Below are 23529 nucleotides of genomic sequence, written 5' to 3'. Positions count from 1 at the left end.
AGTTGACAGTTCATTGTGGCAGAATATTACTGCCCATCTTTATGGTCCGAGTCCCTGCAGGTGAAGCTTCAAATATAAAAAAGAAACCCAACACGTATGCGCACGCAATCTCATTGACAGCTTTTAGGCCAGGAATGCAAAACAAAAAAGAACCCAACAACAAAAATGAAAGGAATGTTTGTGAAACACAATGTTCTGAATTTGTTTACAATTCCCCCGTGTCTCTGCCAGGCCTGGCTTTCGTTGTTCCGCAGGATTAAATCAACTGCTGTGGGTGGGGGCGGAATTTCTGAAGTGAGTCACAATTTTTAATTTGCAAATGTCACCCAAACACATTTTCAGTGGAAGAATCCATGTGTTGGCTTTATCCCCCTGCTGGATTATTATTTATATTGCAGTAGAACCCATGTGTCCTAGCTAAACTTAGGGCCTCATTGACCTGGATGCTAAACATAAGCAGAGTAAGAGAGTCCCTTCCCAGAAAAGCTTACAATTTCAATAGACAGGTAGAAGAGTGGGAGGGGAAACAGGTGCAGTGAGATGAAGTGACTTGCCTGAGGTCTCATAGTTGATCAGTGGCAGAGCCAGGAATAGCTCCTGATCTTCAGACTCCTACGCCACTGCCGCTGGAGTGCCATCATTAATCTTAGCCACTCCCATGCTGGACTGTGATTGGATTTTTCATTATTCAATTTCTCCCAACTTCCTGGTTCCAAATAGGCTGCAAAAGGAGACTCTCCCGTGGTGAAACATGAAGCAAAAGATTTTTCTGAGAGAGCGCGCTTGTTCCTCCAAGGTTTCTAGACCCAAGCTAGCTAGAGAACTAGTCTCATCTTTGGCCGTTTATCTCACCCCGAAATGAACCTTTGAAACTTCTGGGATTGACTCGTTGCTAATAAAAAATCCAGTTTAAAATCCATTCAATATCTTGTAGACACATGTGGTGTAAATATGGACCTTCAGCACGAGCAAATGTGGCAGCGGTTGCTCCTGGGTTAGGTTTTGGCTGGAATCAGGGCTAGCAAGGGTAGCAGGTGCAGGTTCAAGGGGCTGAATGGTGGGAAACTCGCTCTCTGTACTGTTCAACAAAAACCTCGTCTATAACAGCAGTGAATATACGGCGGTCCCATCCAGGTTTGAATCCCTTCTGTAAGAGTGGGCTTGGTTCATGGGCCTCAAGTCCAAACACTTCTGAAATTCAAAGGGGTTCTGACTCAAGGTTTGGGGTTGAATCTTCGATCATGGTGACCTCCTTGACAGTCCCACTGGATATCTCCACTTAGTCACTGAGTTTAGGCTGTGTCTGCAGGCACGGCAGTTTGCAGAAAGTCAGCCAGGATGATGCTCTGTCTTGGGGTTTGCTTAACCCATCGGCCTTAGGACAGGTCTACACTCAGAGTACAGACACTACGTGCCCCCTAGCACAGGTATAAATAGCAATGTAGATGGTGAGGTTCCGCTTAGCTGCGCGGAGTACAGACGTGCCAAAACCCTAAGGTATATACCCTACACAGCTCTTTCCATACCCACACTGCCTCCCCCTTGTACGCCGCTCTTTCTTGCAGCATAGCGTCCCGCGAAGGCTGCAGCAACAACTCCCTGCCAGAGACTTCCACTGCCATGTGTAGCTGCATGCTGCAGTGTGGATGCAGCCTGCCGTTCTCCATGGAGTCTAGCTACACGTACCCCGTGCGCTGCCGCCAGGGTAGACGAGGCGTCATGTGACAGCCTCATGGAGCTGAGGGCCACTGGGTCATCGAAAGGAGTTGCTGGGCTCTTTGCATCAAGATGCCCCGACGCCGTCTCGATGAGGTGTCCCGTCTCGAGGCGGTGCTCCAATGCACCCTCAGAATGTCCCACTACGATCCATTTGTGCCTCTCTGCTACTCCATCTGACACCTCTCTCTGGCTCGCTCCTGGCTGATAGGAGTGAAGGGCGTCACCCTTCCCCTTCCTGACTCTGGATTGGCAGGGATCCCTAATCTACTTGTTTAGCACCCCATGTACTTCTGTGCACGGGTCATGTTGCAGTAAGGGCAGCATTGCTCCGGCGGGTCTGCCTGAGAACTGGTGAGAGCTGGAGATGCTCTGACTCAACTTGTCCACAAGAGCTGTGTGCCGAGCCTCAAAGTGTGTGTGTTTCTCAAGCCACAGGGTGACTATCACTCAGTTTGAGCTTACCTTTCCTCTGCCTGAAAGATTGCAGAGCTGGGCAGCTTACAGCAGAAAAAATAGGATGAGGTATCCAAAGCTATTCTCTCTCTTTGTAGGGGCATTTTGATGTCCTCCACATGGTAGTTTAGTAGGGCTAGGGGGGAATGACTTTTCCTGTCCCATATGAATTTTTGAGATTTCAAAAAAATGTCCTGACGAAATCAGGACAAAAAGTCAATCTCTAAAATTTTCGGGGTCTTGACAAATCAAACGACATTTCAGCGTGGGTCAATCAAAATGCTTAGTCTCACAAACTTTGAAACATTTCATTTTGCTTTTTCGCCGTTTTTTTTTCTTTTTTCACCTCTTTAAAATATCAATTAAGTTAAATTTCGAATCAAAAAGTCATTTCGAACCAAAAAACAAAACTTTTCGTTTAAAAAAAAAAAAAAAGGTCAAAACGAGATGTTTTGACAATATGGAAACTTTTTTCCAATGTTTTTGAGTCAGGAAATTCATCAGAACTGAATCCAAAACTAACCAAAAAAATTTGGTTTTGGTTAATCAGCATTTTTTTGGTGAAAAATGGTTCTGTCAAAAATTTCCCACGTCTACAGTTCCGCTGAATTTGAGTGATGCAACAGTGACTTCTAGTGGCTGGTCCGGTTCGTCTTGTGTCTGGCCTGGAAGATGATTGAAGACGGAAAGCCAAATTGGTGTTGCTTTTGTGTATCTCTGCCATAACCTTCCTCCTTGATCTTTGCTCACTGGGGGATATGAGAAGTGGGAGATGAACAGCACTATAAGCCACAAACCATATACAAATACCTATGTCAGGCTGTTTCCTAAGCTCCAGTTCGTGGTGAAAGGGGGTAATTACATTTAAAGGCAATATCAATGATGCTGGTCTCTGCTTTGCAACTTCCGCTCTGTAATACAAAAACTCACATCATCAGCTTTAGCTAGCTTTCTGGGCCATCCATCCTTGTCTTTGCCTGCTGGTTCCTGTGTCCATGTCATTGTGGGATTGCAATCTAAACGTCTCTCATTACAGAAGTCCTTATCACTGCATTAGTTCTGCCTCACACCAAATATGAGTAATAAAGGATAATGAAGATCTCTGGTTTGAAGCACAGCTGGCTTTGCAAAGTCAGCTAGGCTGCCCATCAGCTTTACAGAGGCATTGCTGCTTTGTCTAGAAGATCCACTTCTAATTACAGTTATTGATGATCTCATTGGTGCTAGTTTCCCTTGAGAGACCACTGCATCTTTTGTCGTGCAATCTCAGCACTGATATTTCAAGAAAAGGTTATGGCGCTTGAGAATAAGAAGAGGTGGTACCAAAATGTTGACGCAAATTGGCAAGTGAGTTCGAGCAGCAGTGTTCGCATATTAATCTGTTGCAGTGTTGCCAGCTCCAGGCTTTCAGAAATCAAGAGTCAGGTTACAAAAAAGTCTGAGGTTGGCTTAAAAATTATGTTGTTTTTTTTAAAATAATGTTGGGTTCTTTTTGTTTGCCTTTTTGAAAGGGTTTTTTTTTTTTTTTCTTGAGAGCATCTAGGTTTCAACGTTTTCAAGCTTTTCTCCACAACCATAAAGGCTAGCACCCTACTTTTTTTCATGTATGCTGAGATTTTTCTCATATTCACATGACTCCAGCAGACGGGGCTGTAAGAAAACAATAACTATTATGAGCCACATGATAAAACCATGGGAGTTGGCAGCTCCTGTTAGAGTGGCAAGGAGACCACAGAGAATTTTGGGTTAGGCTTGGTTTTAGCTAGAAAGACTCCTTCTAACTTGGCAGAGAGCCCATGGTTCTCCTTTTATTCTCCCTATTTGGGTGCATTCCAGTTCCCATCTGAAGGTACCTGTAAAATAGACACTCTCCCTGTGCAGAGAAGAAAGACCGTGAGTGCACAACATTCTTGATGCTGTGTGTGTGTGATGTGCCATCAAGTTCCTGAGATGCCACAGGTCTTTACTCCTTACATGAATTTACCTAGAGTTGAGATCTAAGCAGGGAGGAAAGAGAAGTAGAGGCACAGATGAAGGGAGAGGAAAGGGGCGAATCTGATTTTACATCATGTTACTGGTCAGCAATGAGTTTGCTCATAAGAGAGCAGGAACAGGTTACTAGGTGGACGAGAGTGCAGACAAGTAAGGGAGCAGTAGCTAGCCAAACACACATACCCCAAGAATTGGAGGAGACATTCCAAAAGGTTTGTATGATTTAACCAACCCCCAGACACGTGCACAGTTTTATCTGCAGAATTTGGGCTGTGAGCTTCATGTCTGCAAGAGGCCACAGTATCCAATACTGTGTCTGGATCACTAAAAATTGCTGGGTGATTTCATTATCCCTAACGCTGGCAGAGGGACAACTTCGTATCAGTCTCAAACTGCTACATGTCGCCTGATGTCCTGAAAGGGTCAGGGCAGAATTCACACCCTTATGACGTTGTGAGGTTTTTTCACCTCCTGCTGCCGCAGCAGGGACTGACCTTTGAGATGGATCCAAAGGTCTGAGCCTAGAAGGTCTGATTTCACTGTATACGTACACGGGGCGTGGGAGGCGGGCCAGGGTGAGTCGTTGTCAGGATAGCCCATCACTAATCATTATTACAGAGAGCCAAGGGGTGGGGAGCAGTGGTTAGTATTCGGGAGTCCCAGCTCCTGGGGCGTGAGGGTTTGTCCACACTGCAGTCCGAGGTGCGACTGCAGTACGTGGAGATGTACCTGAGCTAGCTTCAATCTAGCTACCGCCAGTGGTGACAGCTGGGAGGCTGTGGCAGCGTGCGCAGCAGCACAGACTCTCCAAGCCCTCTCAAGATCTCAGGTCTGTACTCAAGAGGCTAACGTAGGCTGCCAGGGTTTCACCGCTGCTGTTAGTCAGGCTAGCTAGCTCCAAGCTAGCTCTGGGGTGTCTACGCACGCAGGAGTCACGCTTCTGATCTGCAACTCAGACATACCCAAAGAGCCAGAGGGGTGGAACCACGGAGACGTCTAGGCTCTCTGGGATGTGTGACCCACTCACGTCTGAGCAGCAGGCGCAAACCAGGCCCTTCCTTCTCTCTGCCCCTTGAGAAAACAAGCACGCTGCAACCTGGAAGTCGTTCCCCAGCGGAAGTTCCCCTCCAGGCACTGTCAGCGGGCAGGACAGGGAAGGCGCCTGGGTTGATGAATGATATTTTGGTGTAACAAAATTAGAGACCCACCTTTATTTCTTCAGTGGCAGGTGACAAACGCCAGTGTGATTCCCTCACTGAGCTGTGTGTCCTTCTGCAGCACTTGGCAGCTGAACGCCCTGGGAGATGGGGGGGGAAGCTGCTGCCTTCAGATTGTAGCACGGTCTTGTAAGTAATGCTCTGGGGTTCAGTTCCTTCTGGTGACCATTTTAATCCAGCTACCCCCTCATACCGGAAATGTCTGGGGGTCTACACTGCCCAGCACCCGTAGGAGGAAGCTGGGCTTGACTCCATTTGGAGAGTGAAGATAAAGAAAGTTGGGTGGAGAGCAGTAAACCTTCCCCACATCTCCTGTTCCAACTCCTCCAGAACTTCCTCCTGAGGGTCTGGCTGCACTTCTCCCCACACCTTCTGATCTGTGCACACCCCATCCGTGGCCCCACAAAGTTGTGGGACCTCCTCATCAACCTCCTCCTCGCCTTGGCCAAGGTGGCCATCTACAGCACCGGGGAGAGGATGCTGGCTGAGGAGGTGGCTCAGCGACTGCGGGGCCTATTTCCGTTCCTCCGTCCGATCGCGTCTCTGAGCAAAGTTCTTCTAGGCCTCATCCGCTGACTCCTTGGCTAGTTTTGAGGAGCAGTGGGCGCTGTCTGGGGTTCTCTGCTCGGTGCCCCCGTCAGGTTCCCTTTGTTTAACCCTTTGACCTTCATGCCCGTCCCTGTTTTTTCGTTGTCCCCCATAATTAGTTGAGTCCCGGGTTCAGTAGCTCTTCCCCTTCAGCTGGGGGAGGGGCTTTTAGCTGTGCCCGCCCACGTCCCAGTACCCACATAGTGCTGGTGCCCTAATTAGAGGGAAAGGGAAAAGGCTGAGTAAGCCCTGCACAGAAGAGGCTTGTTAGGCCAGGCACTGTAAAAGCTCCAGGAAGGAAGGGGAGGTAAACAGCCACCAAAGGGAGAAGCTGCAGCAGCAGGAGGGTGGGCGCCCTTGATCAGTGGCTGGAGCAGTGAGGCCCCTGGGGTTGGTAATCCGAACTGTATATTAGCAAGTAGTGGTGGGATATAAGTTGTAAATAAAGAGCGCCGGTGGGAGCACGAAGCTGACGTCTGTGCGTGGTTGGTGGGCGCAGAGGGCCGAAGCAGCAGGGGGGCCTGCGCGAACCTGCTACAGTCCCATTTCAGATCTCTTGTGAGGGTTTAATATATCTTAGCAAGCCGGGTGTGTATTGACGATGATGAAGGGGCGGTTTGGAAACACTAAGGACAGGTAGTGCTGATGGTCTCTGTTGGATAAATGGTTGAACACATAGTGGGTTATTGCCCTGAATGGTTTGTTCAATGCAAGGTGGTTTCATAGACTCCTAGATCCCTGTGATCATCTAGTTGACCTCCTGCATAGTACTTCCTGGCACTTCTTCTCGCTTCTGTTTGACCTAGAGCCGATTTTTTAGACCAACATCCACTCTTGCTTTTAAAACTGCCGGTGATGGAGAATCGACTCTTGGTAAGTTGTTCTAGTGGTCAATTTGCAGCTGCCTGATGGTATAACCAGCCTGGATGGGGTGCGATCTCCCCGGCTATCACTGAATCCAAGTTAACCCCTGCCAGTCCTGACTGGTTGCTGAGTATTTGATATACAATGCATTGAATTAAACGTGTCTCTTCTATGCTGCGCTAACTCCTGTCTTCAGAATCTGCCATTTTCAGAATCTCTGATAATGCAATAATCACTTCAAGTACCTCCCAGCTGTTAACATACCATGAAAAATAAAGAAAGCTATTACCAGACAGGAGATGAGTTACATATGAAAATAGCCCCTTTTCCTAGACAAGATTATTGCACTGAGGAAATGGAAAAGACTCTTTCTTTTGCAGAACACCTGGTGTTTAGCTTTAGACATGTGCATTGCAATTCCTTGAACTGTTTGTTTGAAGTCATTTCAGTGAGGAAATCTACCTCAGGCCCTTCTTTCCCATTAGGTTTGGTGAGAGAGGAACTTGTAAAGGGTTTGCACTAAAGGCTGTAACTTGGAGCGAGTGTTGGTTTATTTGGAAAGATCAATTTTCTCCGGCTTGGATCTGAGTTCACGCACAAGGTCTGCTCCAACTCCTCTTGGAGTCAATGGAAGCAATGGAAGGATTGATCCCATTGACTCCAAGAGTCAACCCACAAAAAACCTTCCTAGATTTTTAGTGTGGCATTTTCAAAGGCTGCGAAGAACACAAATCCCATTGACTTTCAGTGGCACTCGTGCTTGTTAACTCTCTTGGGTGTTTTTGAAAAGCCCCACTTACCCTATACTCAGAGCATACAGGGACAGAACTCTTTCCCAGCATTTAGTCTGTTACATATAGACCTCTGGCCTGGCTAGGCACATCCTACAAAGCTGCTATCTTTTTGCCTTAATGCTTAGTTTTAGTGCATTGACTAAAAGATCTTGTTAAGCTGGGACACAACGTGAGTGTCATTACTGCAGGTGCTATAGAAGGGCATTTGCTCCATTAAAAACCTTGGTAGACTGTCCTCCCTGTTCTTATGCACTGCCCCTCTTGGGAATATCCATGCTCACACAGTTCTTCTGTGGCCGCAGATGGTGACCTCTTGTGCAAAGCGAAGCAGTGCAATAAATTCCACGAGGCAATGAGTGTTTACACCAGGGGGAATTTAAAAAAAAATCAATGTTTCTTTCTTTCTTTCAGTGTATCAGCTTGACTATGTGTCTTTCTGTCTTGTAGCCGGATGAGCTGACCAACGCGTTGGAGATCAGTAACATTGTCTTCACCAGCATGTTTGCCCTGGAGATGGTTCTCAAGCTCCTTGCCTTTGGTATCTTTGGTTACATCAAGAACCCATACAACATCTTCGACGGGATCATAGTCATCATCAGGTCACTGCAGGCTGCATGCTATTTTCCACCATTCGCCTCCAAGTAGCTCCAGGAGATTTTAGACAAGTCCTGTCACACAGGGGGTATGAGTGACGTGGGTTGGTGTTAATGTACAGTTCAGTGGGATTAATATTATATGATCGTATTGGCCTTTTAGGGTCGTATCTTTTAGAAGCGCTGTGCAAACTAAATGGACATGACAGATGAGTTCTATTTATGCCGCACCTCTGGCGTTGTGGTGAATTTTCCCACTGAAACACAGCAGGGCCAATTCTGAGAAAAGAACTCGTTAACTACTCAAGTGCAGCAGCACGTGTTTTTCCAGAATGAATACATGAATACATGACCTGGAAAGGCAAGAACAGGGCAACGCTGTGAGAGGGTGGGACAAAATAGGTCATTGGTGTGGTGTCCCTGACAAAGGGCTCCCACCATCCAAGGGCAAATGGTAGGAGTGCTGCAGATCTGGGGTAGGTGACGCTGACACGTGTGTGCGGGAGAGGCTTCTTCTGCATCAGTCCATGCTGTAACCAGCCTTGGCAGTACCAACCAACCCCTGAGCTTCAAGGCTGCTAACTTCATTCTCTAATTTGGAGAGGAAAAAATGTCAGGCCAGATCCTCAGTAGGTGTAAATCAGGATAGTGTTGTTGATGTCCATGGTGGGATGCCGCTTTATACCAACCAACAAGTGGGCCCGTAGATTTGAAATGAGTCATGACAATGAGAGCAGGACCCAGACCAAAGTCCCAGATCCAAACAACTCCAAACTCTGAAATGGTTCAAACTCCAAACCCAGTTTTACACCTGGCCCCCTCTCTCTGTCATAATCATCTGAACTCAAAACCCCATGTTTGAACTCCCTGGAATTTTTGAGTCTTCCAAAATCCTGATCTAAATGTTGTGGCTTTAGCCCATCCCTGATTTGCAATGGTGCAAACCAACGATGCATGTAGAACACCATTAAATCATTTACTTCATCGCTAGATGCCATAGAAAACAAGCAGGTTGAACAACACCAAGTGGGCTATAGAGGAAATAGCTTAAGCATATATATTGAAGGGGGCTAATTCTGAGATCATTCCAAAGTCAAGAAGGAGGGTATCCCACAAAACCATAGCAGCAGAGGCAAATATTCAAGCTGACCCCTCCCTTACCCACTACCTTTGTAAGTCCCATCTCTTCCTACAGTCCTCTCTGCTCTCAGGTCACAGGCTGGGCAAGACACCCTGTGAGCTACCCACAATCCAGTTAACTCCAGTTTTATTGTACTGTACATCAAACTGCTCTGAGATGGACAAGGATAGTGAGTTTGTTGTTTTCTTTCTTGTGCTCCCATAGCGTCTGGGAGATCATTGGTCAATCCGATGGAGGCCTTTCTGTGCTGAGAACATTTCGGCTGCTCAGGGTCCTCAAGCTGGTACGCTTCATGCCCGCCCTTCGCCGCCAGCTGGTGGTCTTGATGAAGACAATGGATAACGTGGCCACCTTCTGCATGCTGCTCATGCTCTTCATCTTTATTTTCAGGTACCTGCGGCTGCTACTTGTCTCCCTGGATTAATTGTATGGCTTACTTAAATTATATGTAAATTAGGATAACGATAGCGCATGTTTGTCATGCAGCCTAGATGACAGACGTGCTCACAATAGACTGGCAGGCAGACGTTCAATCAATGATTTACCTCCTTTTGAGGTCTCAGTGTTTTATGCGATCCTGTAATTCTCTAGACAAATGCAAAACACAAAGAGGCTTCCAGGAAAACCGTTACTCCAGCGTTCCTGAGAGGCCCATTCATGTCATTTAAACCCAGGTAGTTGTCTGCAAATGGAACCTGATGACTTCATGTTTTAGAGGGAGGAAGTAGGGGGGTCAAGGAGTTGTTTTTTTTAACACTAATCTGTGATTGAATGGAAAATAGATGGCTCCAGGGAATGATAATAGGGAATGCAGCCCTCCACCACCCCCAATCCTGGGTTTGACTCTGACTGAGGTTAACAGTGATGAAAGATGATCCAGAAAAGCAAGAACGGAACTACGGAGGGAGAATGGGAACAAAATGAGCAGTTGACCTGATTTTTTTTGTTTCAAGGGCTACCTATCCAATCTTGTAGAGAATAGTAGGGGTCAGTGCCAGTGACTGTTTAGTAGCCAATATGAAATGGATTGTTGGTCTTACTTAATTTGGTAGTGGACATGCTATGTAGCACCAAAAGTCACTTATCAGCAACACCATGGGATCATCTGTGCATGTAAAGTAGAAGTAACCATCCAGAAATAACCATCCAGATTCTCAGATGGTTCAGATCTGCATATTTCCATGAATGTAGCTCCACCGGCTTCAGAGTAAACCAACTGAGGATTTGCCACCATACCTATGGCAAACATCTTGGAAGATATTTTTTTATTAAATACTGAGAAAGCACAAGCAAATTATGTAAACTGTTATGTTATGTACACTGGCTAGTGTAATTCCAAGCTGTTTTCTCTATTCTTTTTCTGTCTAATGTCATTCATTTTTTTTGTTATGCATATTGTATATTTGTCATCCTGATGTCATGCAGAATAGTTCCCGACAACATATCTATTCTGCTGCTTTGATCTAAGGAACTCAAAAGTGGGGGAATGGCCACCATTGCTGATGCTGCTAGTTGACTGCCGCCTTGGCAATATCAACAAAGAGAACAAGGATTGAATGGGTCATAAAGATTGAGATACCCTCTCAAGTTCCTGGAAGTGGTCAAGTCAGCTCTAAGGTCCATTTTCCATAGAAAATCCCTCTCTGGGAAAATCTATGGGACATGGTTGGTCATAGAATCATAGAGCCTGGTCATGGAGCAGGTCCTCAAGGAATCCATTCTGAAGCACTTGGAGGAGAGGAAGGTGATCAGGAACAATCAGCATGGATTCACCAAGGGCAAGACGTGCCTGACCAATGTGATTGCCTTCTATGATGAGATGACTGGCTCTGTGGATGTGAGGAAAGCGGTGGACATGATATACCTTGACTTTAGCAAAGCTTTTGATACGGTCTCCCACGGTATTCTTGCCAGCAAATTAAAGAAGTATGGTTTGGACGAATGGACTGTAAGGTGGATAGGAAGCTGGCTGGATTGCCGGGCTCAACAGGTAGTGAGAAATGGCTCAATGTCAAGTTGGCAGCTGGTATCAAGAGGACTGCCCCAGGGGTCGGTCCTGGGACCATTTTTGTTCAACATCTTCATTAACGATCTGGATGATGGGGTGGATTGCATCCTCACCAAGCGATAGATATGCTGGAGGGTAGGGATAGGATACAGAGTGACCTAGACAAATTTAAGGATTGAGCCATAAGGTTCAACAAGGACAAGTGCAGAGTCCTGCACTTAGGACGGAAGAGTACCATGCACTGCTACAGACTGGGAACCAACTTGCTAAATGGCAGATCTGCAGAAAAGGACCTGAGGGTTACAGTGTGCAAGAAGCTGGATATAAGTCAACAGTGTGTCCTTGTTGCCAAGAAAACTAACAGCATATTGGGCTGCATTAGTAGGAGCATTGCCAGGAGATGGAGGGAAGTGATTATTCCCCTCTATTTGGCACTGGTGAGGCCACATCTGGAGTACTGTGTCCAGTTTTGGGCCCTCCACTACAGGAAGGATGTAAGAGAGTGCAGCAGAGGGCATCGAAAATGATTAGGGGGCTGGAGCACATGACTTATAAGGAGAGGCTGAGGGAACTAGGCTTGTTTAGTCTGCAGAAGAGAAGAATGAGGGGGATTTGATAGCAGCCTTTAACTACCTGAAAGGGGGTTCCAGGGAGGATGGGGCTAGGCTGTTCTCAGTGGTGGCAGATGACAGAACAAGGAGCAGTGGTCTCAAGTTGCAGTGGAGGAGGTCTAAGTTGGATATTAGGAAAACTTTTTTCACTAGGAGGCTGAAGCGCTGGAATGGGTTACCTAGGGAGGTGGTGGAAACTTCATCCTTAGAGGTTTTTAAGGTTCGGTTTGACAAAGCCCTGGCTGGGATGGTTTAGTTGGGGTTGGTCCTGCTTTGAGCAGGGGGTTGGACTAGATGACATCTTAAGGTCCCTTCCAACCCTCTATAATTCTAGTGTTAGGGGCCTCAAGAACCACTCCATTTGGTGATTGTTCACCAAGGAGTTAATGCAGAAACATAAGGACAAAAGTTATATCTAAGTCATGCTATTCTGCCTTCACCTGATGGCAAGGCTCTATCATTGCATACAGCAAACCTGTGCTCTGATTTACCTTGTAGTCAGTGTCCTCCACTAAGGAGGTCCCATTTCCTGCCTGCAGGAGCAGAGAGAGCACTCTATAGACACACAAAATGTGCAGCTGTGAAAAGAAAGTGACCCCAAAAGTGCTAAGATGCTCCCTAAAACCATGTGTCTCATGCAGTGATGTCTTCTATGTCGCTTCCTTTCCCTCTCCAGCATTCTCGGCATGCATCTTTTTGGATGCAAGTTTAGCTTGAAAACTGATACGGAGGACACAGTTCCAGACAGAAAGAATTTTGATTCCTTACTCTGGGCCATTGTGACCGTGTTTCAGGTAAGATCTGGGACTGCTGATGAGTTTTATTGTCCATCAAGCAGGCAAATGTTGTTGCTTGTCAAAAGCTTTATTCTAATAACCATAGACCTTGTGGACTGAAACAGCATCACAGAGTTAGTTGGTCAAATTTACCATGAAAGAGTGGTTTTTCCCAATGAGTCGACTGGTCTCAGGATGGCTCTGAGTGGGCAGATGCTATTGTCACAAAACCACCACTGTAACTATCTCCCTTCTTAGCAAAGGCCAAAGACTGAGAAGGAATAGAGACGTGAACAGCACTTTCATATTCTTACACCTCTGCAAATAACAGATTTTTCAGTTCAGTTTTGATTAAACTAAAAATAGGGGGAAAATTTTCAGGTCACTCAAAACACTTTGACCCAAAATGAAACATTTTGTTCCACATTCGGGGTTATTTTAACCTTTGTTTTTTCCTTAGATCTAAAAAAATCAAGGCAAAATTTGAAATAAAAAGTATAATGTTTTGACTTTGCAAGAATTTTTTCCCCTGACCGAAACATTTCAGCAAATTCAACATGAATTCGTTAAATGTTTCATTTGACCCAAAACTACATTTTTTTGGCAAAAGTTTAATCCAAGAAATTTTGCCCAGCTGCAATCCTTATACAAGTCAGTTTGAGACACATAGGTCATGGTGAAGAAGGCTTCCAAAACCATTATCAGTGCTGTATCTGTTCCGTGAATAGACATAAGATTTCTGTCTCCAAAGATACCAATCCAACACCTTCCTTCAGCACTGAAATTCACATTTTTAAACAATATGGTGTTTTAGAATTTGAAATGAACAGACTATCTCAAGTCAATCTAGCTCAGCAAATTTTGGAACTGCTGGCTACACACACAGTGGATTTGGTATGAGGATTGCTGGACTGGTAAAGACTGTGACAGAAAAGAAAAGCAAGGCAGAGGACTGGAAAATTCTCTATGTAAACGAGCCAACTTTCCTGCGTAGATAACACCTAAAATATCATTGGAATGACTCGTATATTTCACAATAGAGCAATGAAGCAACTATTTCCAGGAAAGTATCTCTCCGTAACATTAGCTATCTTTCTGCTTAAGAAATCAGTTCTTATAATGGGACATACAGTGACTATATTAAACACCCCCTTACAAGCACCAAAGGACATATATTGTATATAGTGGAGGAGAGCTCAGGAATGTTGAGCAGCATTTCTAGGAACAGGACAGGTGCACCTTTATTAAATAAGTGGTAGTCCATGTGCAAACTGATCCGAACTCTCCACAGTGCAGAATGTTAGCTGTCCCCTGTATAAACAAAGATGGATTTTAATTCACTGCAAGGGGAAATTGACATCTCTTTCATAAGGTTCATACTTTTTTAATAGTGGCTCGTGTATTAACCTCCAAAGCCATGTGTGTAAATAGATTTTGCGTGATGCACAAGGATAGTAACCTTAATGGGAGGCACAGGGCTGATGGGAAGCACAGCACTAAATGCAGCTGAATATGTTTTCCCACCCCCAGATGCCACCAACAGGTTGTTCCTGTTTTACAGTGGTGCTAGAGGACATCTTCATTGTAGAGTCTGGATTAATGGAGGGCAAGAAAACATCTTTTTCTGTTTTTTAAACCCTGGTTTTTTCAGCTATGGGAAAATTGTCAGGCTAGGAATATCTTGAATGAATCTTATGAAGGCCCCTGATAGTCAGACTTGTCTTTGCAAAGGAAATATATTTTCCTGCCAGTTTATCATTTTTTTTCCCCACCCAACAAGCACTCGTTTCCTTTCCTAAGTTTCTGGAGACCCTTCATGTCAACGACTGTATGGAAAACCTGGGGTTTTTTTCCAACTCCAGTTAACTCATGAGGAGGAAAAAATGTTCTGGTGAAAGGAAATCATGGCCCTGAAAAGAGAGACCATCTCGGGGCACAAAACTGATGGTGCCATGGCAGGCCAATCAACAGATAGCTGATCACCAGAATAATCATTTGGAAACCTCCCCACCAAGTGGTAGACATCTCTGCTTGTGTACCCAATATGTCACCAGAGTTGAGATTTGAACTAGCAACCCTGGTGGGTAATAGCACTCCTAGGTGAGCTGAAAGGGGAGCCAGAGAAAAAGAGGGTCTCGGGTGGAAGCCGCAACTTTCAGATCTCTCTCCCGTGATGAGCTCTCAATAAAGAGATCCTTTGCGGTCTCATCTGGCTAGATCTCTCACTCTTGGGCTGGGAGCCAGTCAGCCAGGAGAGCGGGTGCTGCCGTTGTAAAGGAAGGAAGGCTACATCAGTGATTCAATGTGGATTTTTAAACCAGCTGCTGCCGGCAAGCAGAGAGGAGTAACTGGAAAGCCTTTCCTCCCCACCCCCCCGCAGATCCTCACCCAGGAAGACTGGAACGTGGTCCTCTACAATGGCATGGCATCTACCTCCTCGTGGGCGGCGCTGTACTTCGTGGCCCTGATGACCTTCGGAAACTACGTGCTCTTCAACCTCCTAGTTGCCATCCTGGTAGAAGGCTTCCAAGCAGAGGTAAGGGGGCTTGACCGAGCAATAGGGCCAAGAACTGGAAGCCGCACAGAGGGGATGGGTCAGGGGTTCAGCCGGATGCCATCCATGGACTCTTCATCAGTAGAGAAATAGCCTATCTCTAAACAACCCTCCAAGGACCAGAACAGTAACAGACCCTCACCCCAGGCCCACCAGCTGGTACGAGACAGGATGTTGGTAATCCAGTGCTTGTAGGGGGGGAAAGGGCCACATTGAATTACGCCTGGTCTCCATTTGAAAGTCATATTGGTGTAGCTATCTTGGCTAGCTGGTGGGTGGGTTTACTGACATAGCTCTGCTGGTACAAGTCCTAGTGTGGATGCAGTTATACTGGTGTAAGCACAGCAGGCGTGATCAAGCATGTGATGAGGTGCCCTTGTGATGCGTAGCAAGGTCTGATAATTCCATCCTTGGAAGGATGGTTCTGCTGTGACCCTGGGCAGGTCACTAAAGGGATGGCTACCTTTCGAGCTGGAGATGTAAACGGAATCGCCCCGAGTATGAACTCCTCTGAGACTTGAGGCACAGACTTGGCTGCTTGCTTGAAGGACGGGGGCTATGCTTCCCTTTGTAGCGTGGTTAGAGCTGGTGCAGGTATGACCTCAACCTGGATTTTACACCTGCAGCTCCAACGCGGACATGTCTGCACCTGGAGTTGGGGATGTAGATTCCCAGCTAGAGGAGATATACACATGCGAGCGCTCATCGAGCGAGTGTGCTAAAAATAGGGTGAGCCCACAGCAGTGTGAACGGTGGGACAGGCTTGCTGCCCTGAGAACGTACCTATGGTCTCTGGTGGCAAGTGCTGGGGCAGTTTACTGGGGACAGGAGCATTGGTCTGATCCAGTATGGCTGTTCTTATGTACCTCCACCCAAAAAACAAGTGCTATAACAGTGTACAAACCAAGGGACTCGATGATGTCCAATCACCTCACTCTAATCTTCGCCCTCGCCTTCGCCCTTACTCTAATCATCGCCCTCGCCTTCGCCCTCACCTTAAAACTTGTCCTCGCCTTCGCCCTCACCCTAATCTTTGCCCTCACCTCAAAGCTCAGCTTTGCCTTCGCCCTCACCCTAATCTTCGCCCTCGCCTTCGCCCTCACCCTAATCTTCGCCCTCGCCTTCTCCCTCAACCGAATCCTCGGCCCAACCCTCGCCCCCGCACTAACCCTATCCCTCGCCTTCACCCTAACTCTTGTCCTCGCCCTCAACCTAAACCTCGACCTAACCCTTGCCTTCACCCTAGTCCTAGCCCTTGCCCTCACCCTAAGCCCTCAAGCTCACCCTAAACCCAACCCTAACCCTCGCCCTCACACACACCCTAATCTTCACCCTCGCCTTCGCCCTACCTTAATCCTCACCCTCGCCTTCGCCCTTACTCTAATCTTCGCCCTCGGCTTCGCCCTCACTTGAAATCTCGCCCTCGGCTTCGCCCGCACTTGAAATCTCGCCCTCGGCTTTGCCCTCACCTATAATCTCGCCTAGCCTTCGCCCTCACCCTTATCTTCGCCCTCGCCTTTGCCCACACCCTAATTCTCGCCCTCGCCCTCGCCTTCGCCCTCACCTTAAACCTCGCCCTTGCCTTCGCCCTTACTCTAATCTTCGCCCTCACCTTCGCCCGCACCCTAATCATTGCCCGAACCCTCCCCCTCGCCCCAGCCTTCGCCCAAGCCCTAATCCTATCCCGCCCCCTCGCCCCAACCCTCGCCCCCGGCCTAACCCTATCCCCCGCCCTTGCCCTCAACCTAATCCTAATACTCGCCATAACCCTCGCCCACACCCTAACGCTCACCCTAACCCTAGCCCTCGCCCTCACCCTATTCTATTTATTAAGAGTTCAAAAGGAGCATATGAAAATTGTGATGGAACTTTGAATGTAAGAATACTTTTGTTTGTAGTGCTCTTTGAAGTTTAAGTAGTAAATACCTGTGAATGGTTGTAAATGGCCAGTTATCTTGTGCTCATATAACTATTTACCAATGTGCTTAGGACATAGGAAATGGTACTTCAGAGTTCCAAGTAATCATCTATTCAGTGTCCCAAAACCCTAATCCTAACCCTAACTCCTCGCCCTAACCCTCGCCCTCACCCTACTCCTCGCCCTCGCCTTCGCCCTCACCTTAAACCTCGTCCTTGCCTTCGCCCACACCCTAATTCTCGCCCTCGCCTTTGCCCTCACTCCAATCTTCGCCCTCGCCTTCGCCCTCACCCTAATCTTCGCCCTCGCCTTTGCCATTACTCTAATATTCACCCTCGCCTTCGCCCTTACTCTATTCTTCGCCTTCGCCCTTACTCTAATCTCCGCCCTCGCCCCAACCCTAACCCTATCCCTCGCCCTCACCCTCGCTCTCACTCTATCCCGCGCCCTCGACCCAACCCTCGCCCCAGCTCTAACCCTATCCCTCGCCCTCACCTTCACCCTTGGTCTCACCCTATCCCTCACCCTTGCTCTCACCCTAACTCTCGTCCTCGCCTCGACCTAACCCTAACTCTCGCCCTCACCCTAAACCTAGCTCTCGCCCTCACCCTAAACCCTCACGCTCGACCTAAAGCCTAACCCCAACACTAACCCACCTAGCCCTCACCCTAAACCCTCACGCTCACCCTAAACCCTAAGTCCAACCCTAACCCTCACCCTTACCCTAACCCTAAACCCTCACCCTATTCTATTAATTAAGAGTTCAAAAGGAGCATATGAACATTTTGATGGAACTTTGAATGTAAGAATACTTTTGTTTGTAGTGCTCTTTGAAGTTTAAGTAGTAAATACCTGTGAATGGTTATAAATGGCCAGTTATCTTGTGCTCATATAACTAGTTACCGATATGCTTAGGACATAGGAGATAATACTTCAGAGTTCCAAGTAATCATCTATTCATTGTCCCTAAACCCTAATCCTAACCCTAACTCCTCGCCCTAACCCTCGCCCTCACCTTAAACCTCGCCCTCGCCTTCGCCCACACCCTATTTCTCGCCCTCACCTTCGCCCTCACTCCAATCTTCGCCCTCGCCTTCGCCCTTACTCTAATATTCGCCCGCGCCTTTGCCCTTACTCTAATCTTCGCCCTCAGCTTCGCCCTCACTTGAAATCTCGCCCTCGCCTTCTCCCTCACTTGAAATCTCGCCCTCGACTTCGCCCTAACCTTAAATCTCGCCCTCGGCTTCGCCCTCACCTTAAATCTCGCCCTCGGCTTCACCCTCACTTGAAATCTCTCCCTCAGCTTCGCCCTCACTTGAAATCTCTCCCTCGGCTTCGCGCTCACCTTTAATCTCGCCCTCGCCTTCGCCCTCACCTTTAATCTCGCCCTCGCCTTCGCCCTCACCTTAATCCTCACCCTCGCCTTCGCCCTTACTCTAATCTTCGCCCTCGGCTTCGCCCTCACTTGAAATCTCGCCTTCGCCTTCGCCCTCACCTTAAATCTCGCCCTCGACTTCGCCCTCGCCCTCGACTTCGCCCTCACTGAAATCTCGCCCTCACCTTCGCCCTCACCTTAAATCTCGCCCTCGACTTCGCCCTCACCTTAAATCTCGCCCTTGACTTCGCCCTCACTTGAAATCTCGCCCTCGACTTCGCCCTCACTTGAAATCTCGCCCTCAGCTTCGCCCTCACTTGAAATCTTGCCCTCGGCTTCGCCCTCACGTGAAATCTTGCCCTCGGCTTCGCCCTCACTTTAAATCTTGCCCTCGGCTTCGCCCTCACTTGAAATTTCGCCTTCGCCTTCGCCCTCACCTTCGACCTTTAATCTCGCCCTCGCCTTCACCCTCACCTTTAATCTCGCCCTCGCCTTCGCCTCACTCTCGCCCTCATTTTGAAATCTTGCCCTCGGCTTCGCCCTCACTTGAAAACTCGCCCTCGCCTTCGCCCTCACTTGAAATCTCGCCCTCGCCTTCGCCCTCACTTGAAATCTCGCCCTTGCCTTCGCCCTCATTTGAATCTTGCCCTCGGCCGCCCTCACTTGAAAACCCTCGGCTTCACCCTCACCTTAATCTTGCCCTCGCCTTCGCCCTCACTTGAAATCTCGCCCTCGGCTTCGCCCTCACTTGAAAACTCGCCCTCGGCTTCGCCCTCACTTGAAAACTCGCCCTCGCCTTCGCCCTCACTTGAAATCTCGCCCTCGCCTTCGCCCTCACTTGAAATCTCGCCCTTGCCTTCGCCCTCATTTGAAATCTTGCCCTCGCCTTCGCCCTCACTTGAAAACTCGCCCTCGGCTTCGCCCTCACCTTAAATCTTGCCCTCGACTTCGCTCTCACTTGAAATCTCGCCCTCGCCTTCGCCCTCACTTGAAAACTCGCCCTCGCTTTCGCCCTCACTTGAAATCTTGCCCTCGGCTTCGCCCTCACTTGAAAACTCGCCCTCAGCTTCGCCCACACCTTTAATCTTGCCCTCGACTTTGCCCTCACCCTAATTCTCACCCTTGCCTTCGCCTTCACTCTAATCTTCGCCCTCGCCTTTGCCCACACCCTAATTCTTGCCCTCGCCTTTGCCCTCACACTAATCTTCGCCCTTGCCTTCGCCCTCACACTAATCTTCACCTTTGCCCTCACACTAATCTTCGCCCTCACCTTCGCCCTTACTCTAATTTTCGCCCTCGCCTTCGCCCTCACCCTAATCTTCGCCCTCACCTTCGCCCTTCACCGAATCCTCGACCTTGCCTTCGCCCTTCACCAAATCCTCGCCCCACCCCTCGTCCCTGCCCTAACCCTGTCCCACGCCCTCGCCCTCACCCTCGCTCTCACCCTATCCCGCGCCCTCGCTCCAACCCTTGCCCCCACCCTACCCTATCCCTCGCCCTCACCCTCGCTCTCACCCTATCCTTCACCCTTTCCCTCACCCTAACTCTTGTCCTTGTCCTCGCTCTCGACCTAACCCTAAACCTCGCCCTAACCCTCGCCCTCGCCTTCGCCCTCACCTTAAATCTCGCCCTAGCCTTCGCCCTTACTCTAATATTTGCCTTCGCCTTCACCCTTACTCTAATTTTCGCCCTTGCCTTCGCCCTCACCCTAATCTTCGCCCTCGCCTTCGCCCTTAACCGAATCCTCAACTTCACCTTTGCCCGCAAACTAATTCTCACCCTTGCCTTAGCCCTCAACCAAATCCTCGACCCACCCCTCGTCCCCGCCCTAACCCTATCCCACGCCCTCGCCCTCACCCTAACTCTTGTCATCACCCTCGACCTAACCCTAAACCTCACCCTAACCCTCGCCCTCACCCTAATCCTAGTCCTCGCCCTCACCCTAAACCCTCACGCTCACCCTAAACCCTAACCCCAACCCTAACCCTCACCCTTACCCAAACCCTAAACCCTCACCCTATTCTATTGATTCAGAGTTCAAAAGGAGCATATGAACATTTTGATGAAACTTTGAATGTAAGAATACTTTTGTTTGTAGTGCTCTTTGAAGTTTAAGTAGTAAATACCTGTGAATGGTTGTAAATGGCCGATTATCTTCTGCTAATATAACTAGTTACCGATGTACTTAGAACATAGGAGATGAAACTTCAGAGTTACAAGTAATCATCTACTCATTGTCCCTAAACCCTAATCCTAGCCCTAACCCTCGCCCTCACCCTAATCCTCGCCCTCGAGCTAACCCTAACCCTATCCCTCGCCTTCACCCTATCCCTTGTCCTCGCCCTCGACCTAACCCTAAACCTCACCCTAACCTTAATCCTAGCCCTCGCCCTCACACTCACCCTAACCCCAACCCAAACCCTCACCCTCACCCAAACCCTAACCCTAAACCCTCACCCTATTCTATTGATTAAAAGTTCAAAAGGAGCATATGAACATTTCTGTTTTAATAAAATATCAAGAAGCTTTTATGAAGTAAATAGTGCATGGAAATGATTTTGAGACTTACCTAAAATCGTCCAGCCTCCGTTCAAGTTGAAAATAATGATTCAAAAAGTTTTAATCAAATTTTTGGATTTCTAAATTTTTTTTTTTTTATCTCAAGGCGAGCAAGAACAGAAAAGCTGCTTAACATTTTTAGAATATTGAGCCGGCGCTAGGAACATGGAACTCAGAAACAAAATGAGGAATGGTTTCAATTTCCATTCTCTAAATTCCCAAGGTGTGGAGGGGGAAAGAAAATCTTTTATTTATTCGTTAATTATTTTTGGTAACTTTTCATCTTGTCCCCAGAAACGTCATCGTTTTCATATTTATTCTGCTTTCATTACACTGAGGCAAATCAGTGCGGTTCACTGTGAAGTACCATTGAAATATTCATGCACCAGAAACATCTTTCTCCAGAATTGTCACTGTCACATTTCTCCCCTTTAAGGTGATCTGTATGGCTTCCATTATTAAAATGACCATTCCCAGCTTCCTGATAAGGACCAAGACAGGCAGATTCATAGAAACAGGTGGAACAGAGCCCTAGTTTGAAAATAATCTTTCTTCCTTGTCTGTTATTCCCAGACCCACAAAGCAGCTTTCTCAGGGTCACAGATCTGTGAGATACACGTTTGCATGCTCTTTGCTGGGGGTGCTACAACTCTTCACATGCTTGCCTCTTGGTACAACGGGCATGAGCCTGCTTCTATTGAAGTCCATGGAAATTTGGCCACAGACTTCAGAAGAAGCAAGATCAGCCCCCAACGGAGGAATTGCCAGTGCTGATAGAGAATCTGTATTAGCTATACTGCTGTGTCCAAGCAGGGTGGAGTTCTGATCTGTGCTGTTAGTTGTCTTCAAAGTCATGTCTGCTGTGCAGCAAGCTGGGCCCGAAGGACCTGGACTCTGATACAGCCAGCTGACAAATCTGAGGCAGATTCATTTCATTTTAAAATGGTAGCTTTTCATGAATTAAACATAAAAATGAATAACCCAACCAGTGCAGCAGCCCTGCTGTTGTTTATTTTTATATTAAACTCAATTCACTTCAAGCTGCTCTCCATGTTATCAGTTTTCAGTATGCTACAGATTTTTGCTCTGACAGCTACATCAGAGAAGTAGTTTGAAAGACGGCAGCTGGTAGGGGGCAGTTGAAGTTCTGGGCACCTAAGAAGGTGTGGGAAGCAGTCTGAGACAATTAGCTGAACACATTAGCTGGATACTACTGCTAAAATGATCCACAGTGACATAGTTAACAATACCAGTCACTAAACATTCTTTGTTAGGTTTCAGAGTTAACACCCAAATAGAGATAAATGAAAGTTTAGATCTAGACTTTCCCATTGGTTGGATGTGTCTTGAGGTGGGAGTGTAATATATGAAAAGGAACTGAGTACTTAAAATCTAAGTTCTTTGGGGCAGGGATGGTCTTTTTGTTGTTTGTGCAGCACCGAGCACAGTGGAGTCCAGGGGCCCCTAGATGCTGTGGGAATACAAATAATAATACTGTTACGTGTGTGTATCACTGTCCACCATTAGATGGAATCAGGATAGCTCAAATGTGTGTCATAGGCCCTGTACTGTTAATGAGACTCTCATTGAACTCTTTGATAAACCTGTTCTTTTTTGGAGCTGCAGGATCCAAGTTTTATCTTTGCTTCTACCGCCAAGTCCTAAGCCGCTATGAATTTGTTACGATAGGTAGAATTTGAGTGATAGGTGTTAGTATGTGCCTGTGTTTGCCTTTGCCAAAATCATTCTTCACCTTGCTTCATTCCTGCCAAGCTGCCCACACTTCATGACTCTTGCTGCTTCGGAAGCTCCCATATCCCGGGGTCCAATGGGGTTTCTCAGCCACACACCTCGCAGCCCTCGGAGAAGACGCCGCAGGATGCTGTAAAAACGCGGGATGCGTGCGCCAGCCGTGTATGCCGGGGGAGGGGCGCCGGCATCTGCCTTTTGATTTTCAGCAGGTTCCAGGGACAGTGGGTCATTAACCATTCCAGATGAAGAGCGCAGGCTGTGCCAAAAGGTGACAGCTGATTGAAATCCAGGAGACTGCTGCGCAGCGGGCCTGGGTGTTCTGCTTGGGATGCAGCTGTTTGATGTTGCCAGTCATACTTTGTACTATTCATCTGCTTTTTTCCAAGTGCAAGTCCACATTCATGCTCCATACCCAGGCAGACCGGAGAGAGGCCTGCCTTCCCTATTCAACTCTGTCAGCAGCTACGCTATCGCTGTTTCATTTGCACCCTTTAATCCCTGTCTGCTGGGCCTCAGCCCCCCTCTCTTTGATAAGAAACTTGTCTTTAAACTTCTTGTCATTGAGGCAAACAGACAAACAATGGAAGAGGGCACAGGAATGGGCCATGAATTATT

General features: G+C 47.6%; 1 protein-coding gene across 1 annotated transcript in view; it reads left to right on the top strand.

The window, feature by feature from the left end:
• CACNA1H (calcium voltage-gated channel subunit alpha1 H) overlaps positions 1-23529 on the top strand; it is a 429314-nt gene that overhangs the window by 335606 nt on the left and 70179 nt on the right. The window contains exons 11-14 of the mRNA XM_067534310.1: positions 8075-8226; positions 9566-9751; positions 12657-12774; positions 15137-15292. Of these exons, the coding sequence (XP_067390411.1) occupies positions 8075-8226; positions 9566-9751; positions 12657-12774; positions 15137-15292 (612 nt within the window). The remainder of the gene's footprint in view (positions 1-8074; positions 8227-9565; positions 9752-12656; positions 12775-15136; positions 15293-23529) is intronic.

The sequence above is a fragment of the Emydura macquarii genome, unplaced genomic scaffold (assembly GCF_026122565.2).
Source record: "Emydura macquarii macquarii isolate MOO-44397 ecotype Brisbane River unplaced genomic scaffold, CSIRO-AGI_Emac_v2 contig_3390, whole genome shotgun sequence".
Taxonomy (NCBI): domain Eukaryota; kingdom Metazoa; phylum Chordata; order Testudines; family Chelidae; genus Emydura; species Emydura macquarii.
Note: the sequence above shows the minus strand (reverse complement) of the source record. Positions and strands in the feature narration are given on the sequence as shown.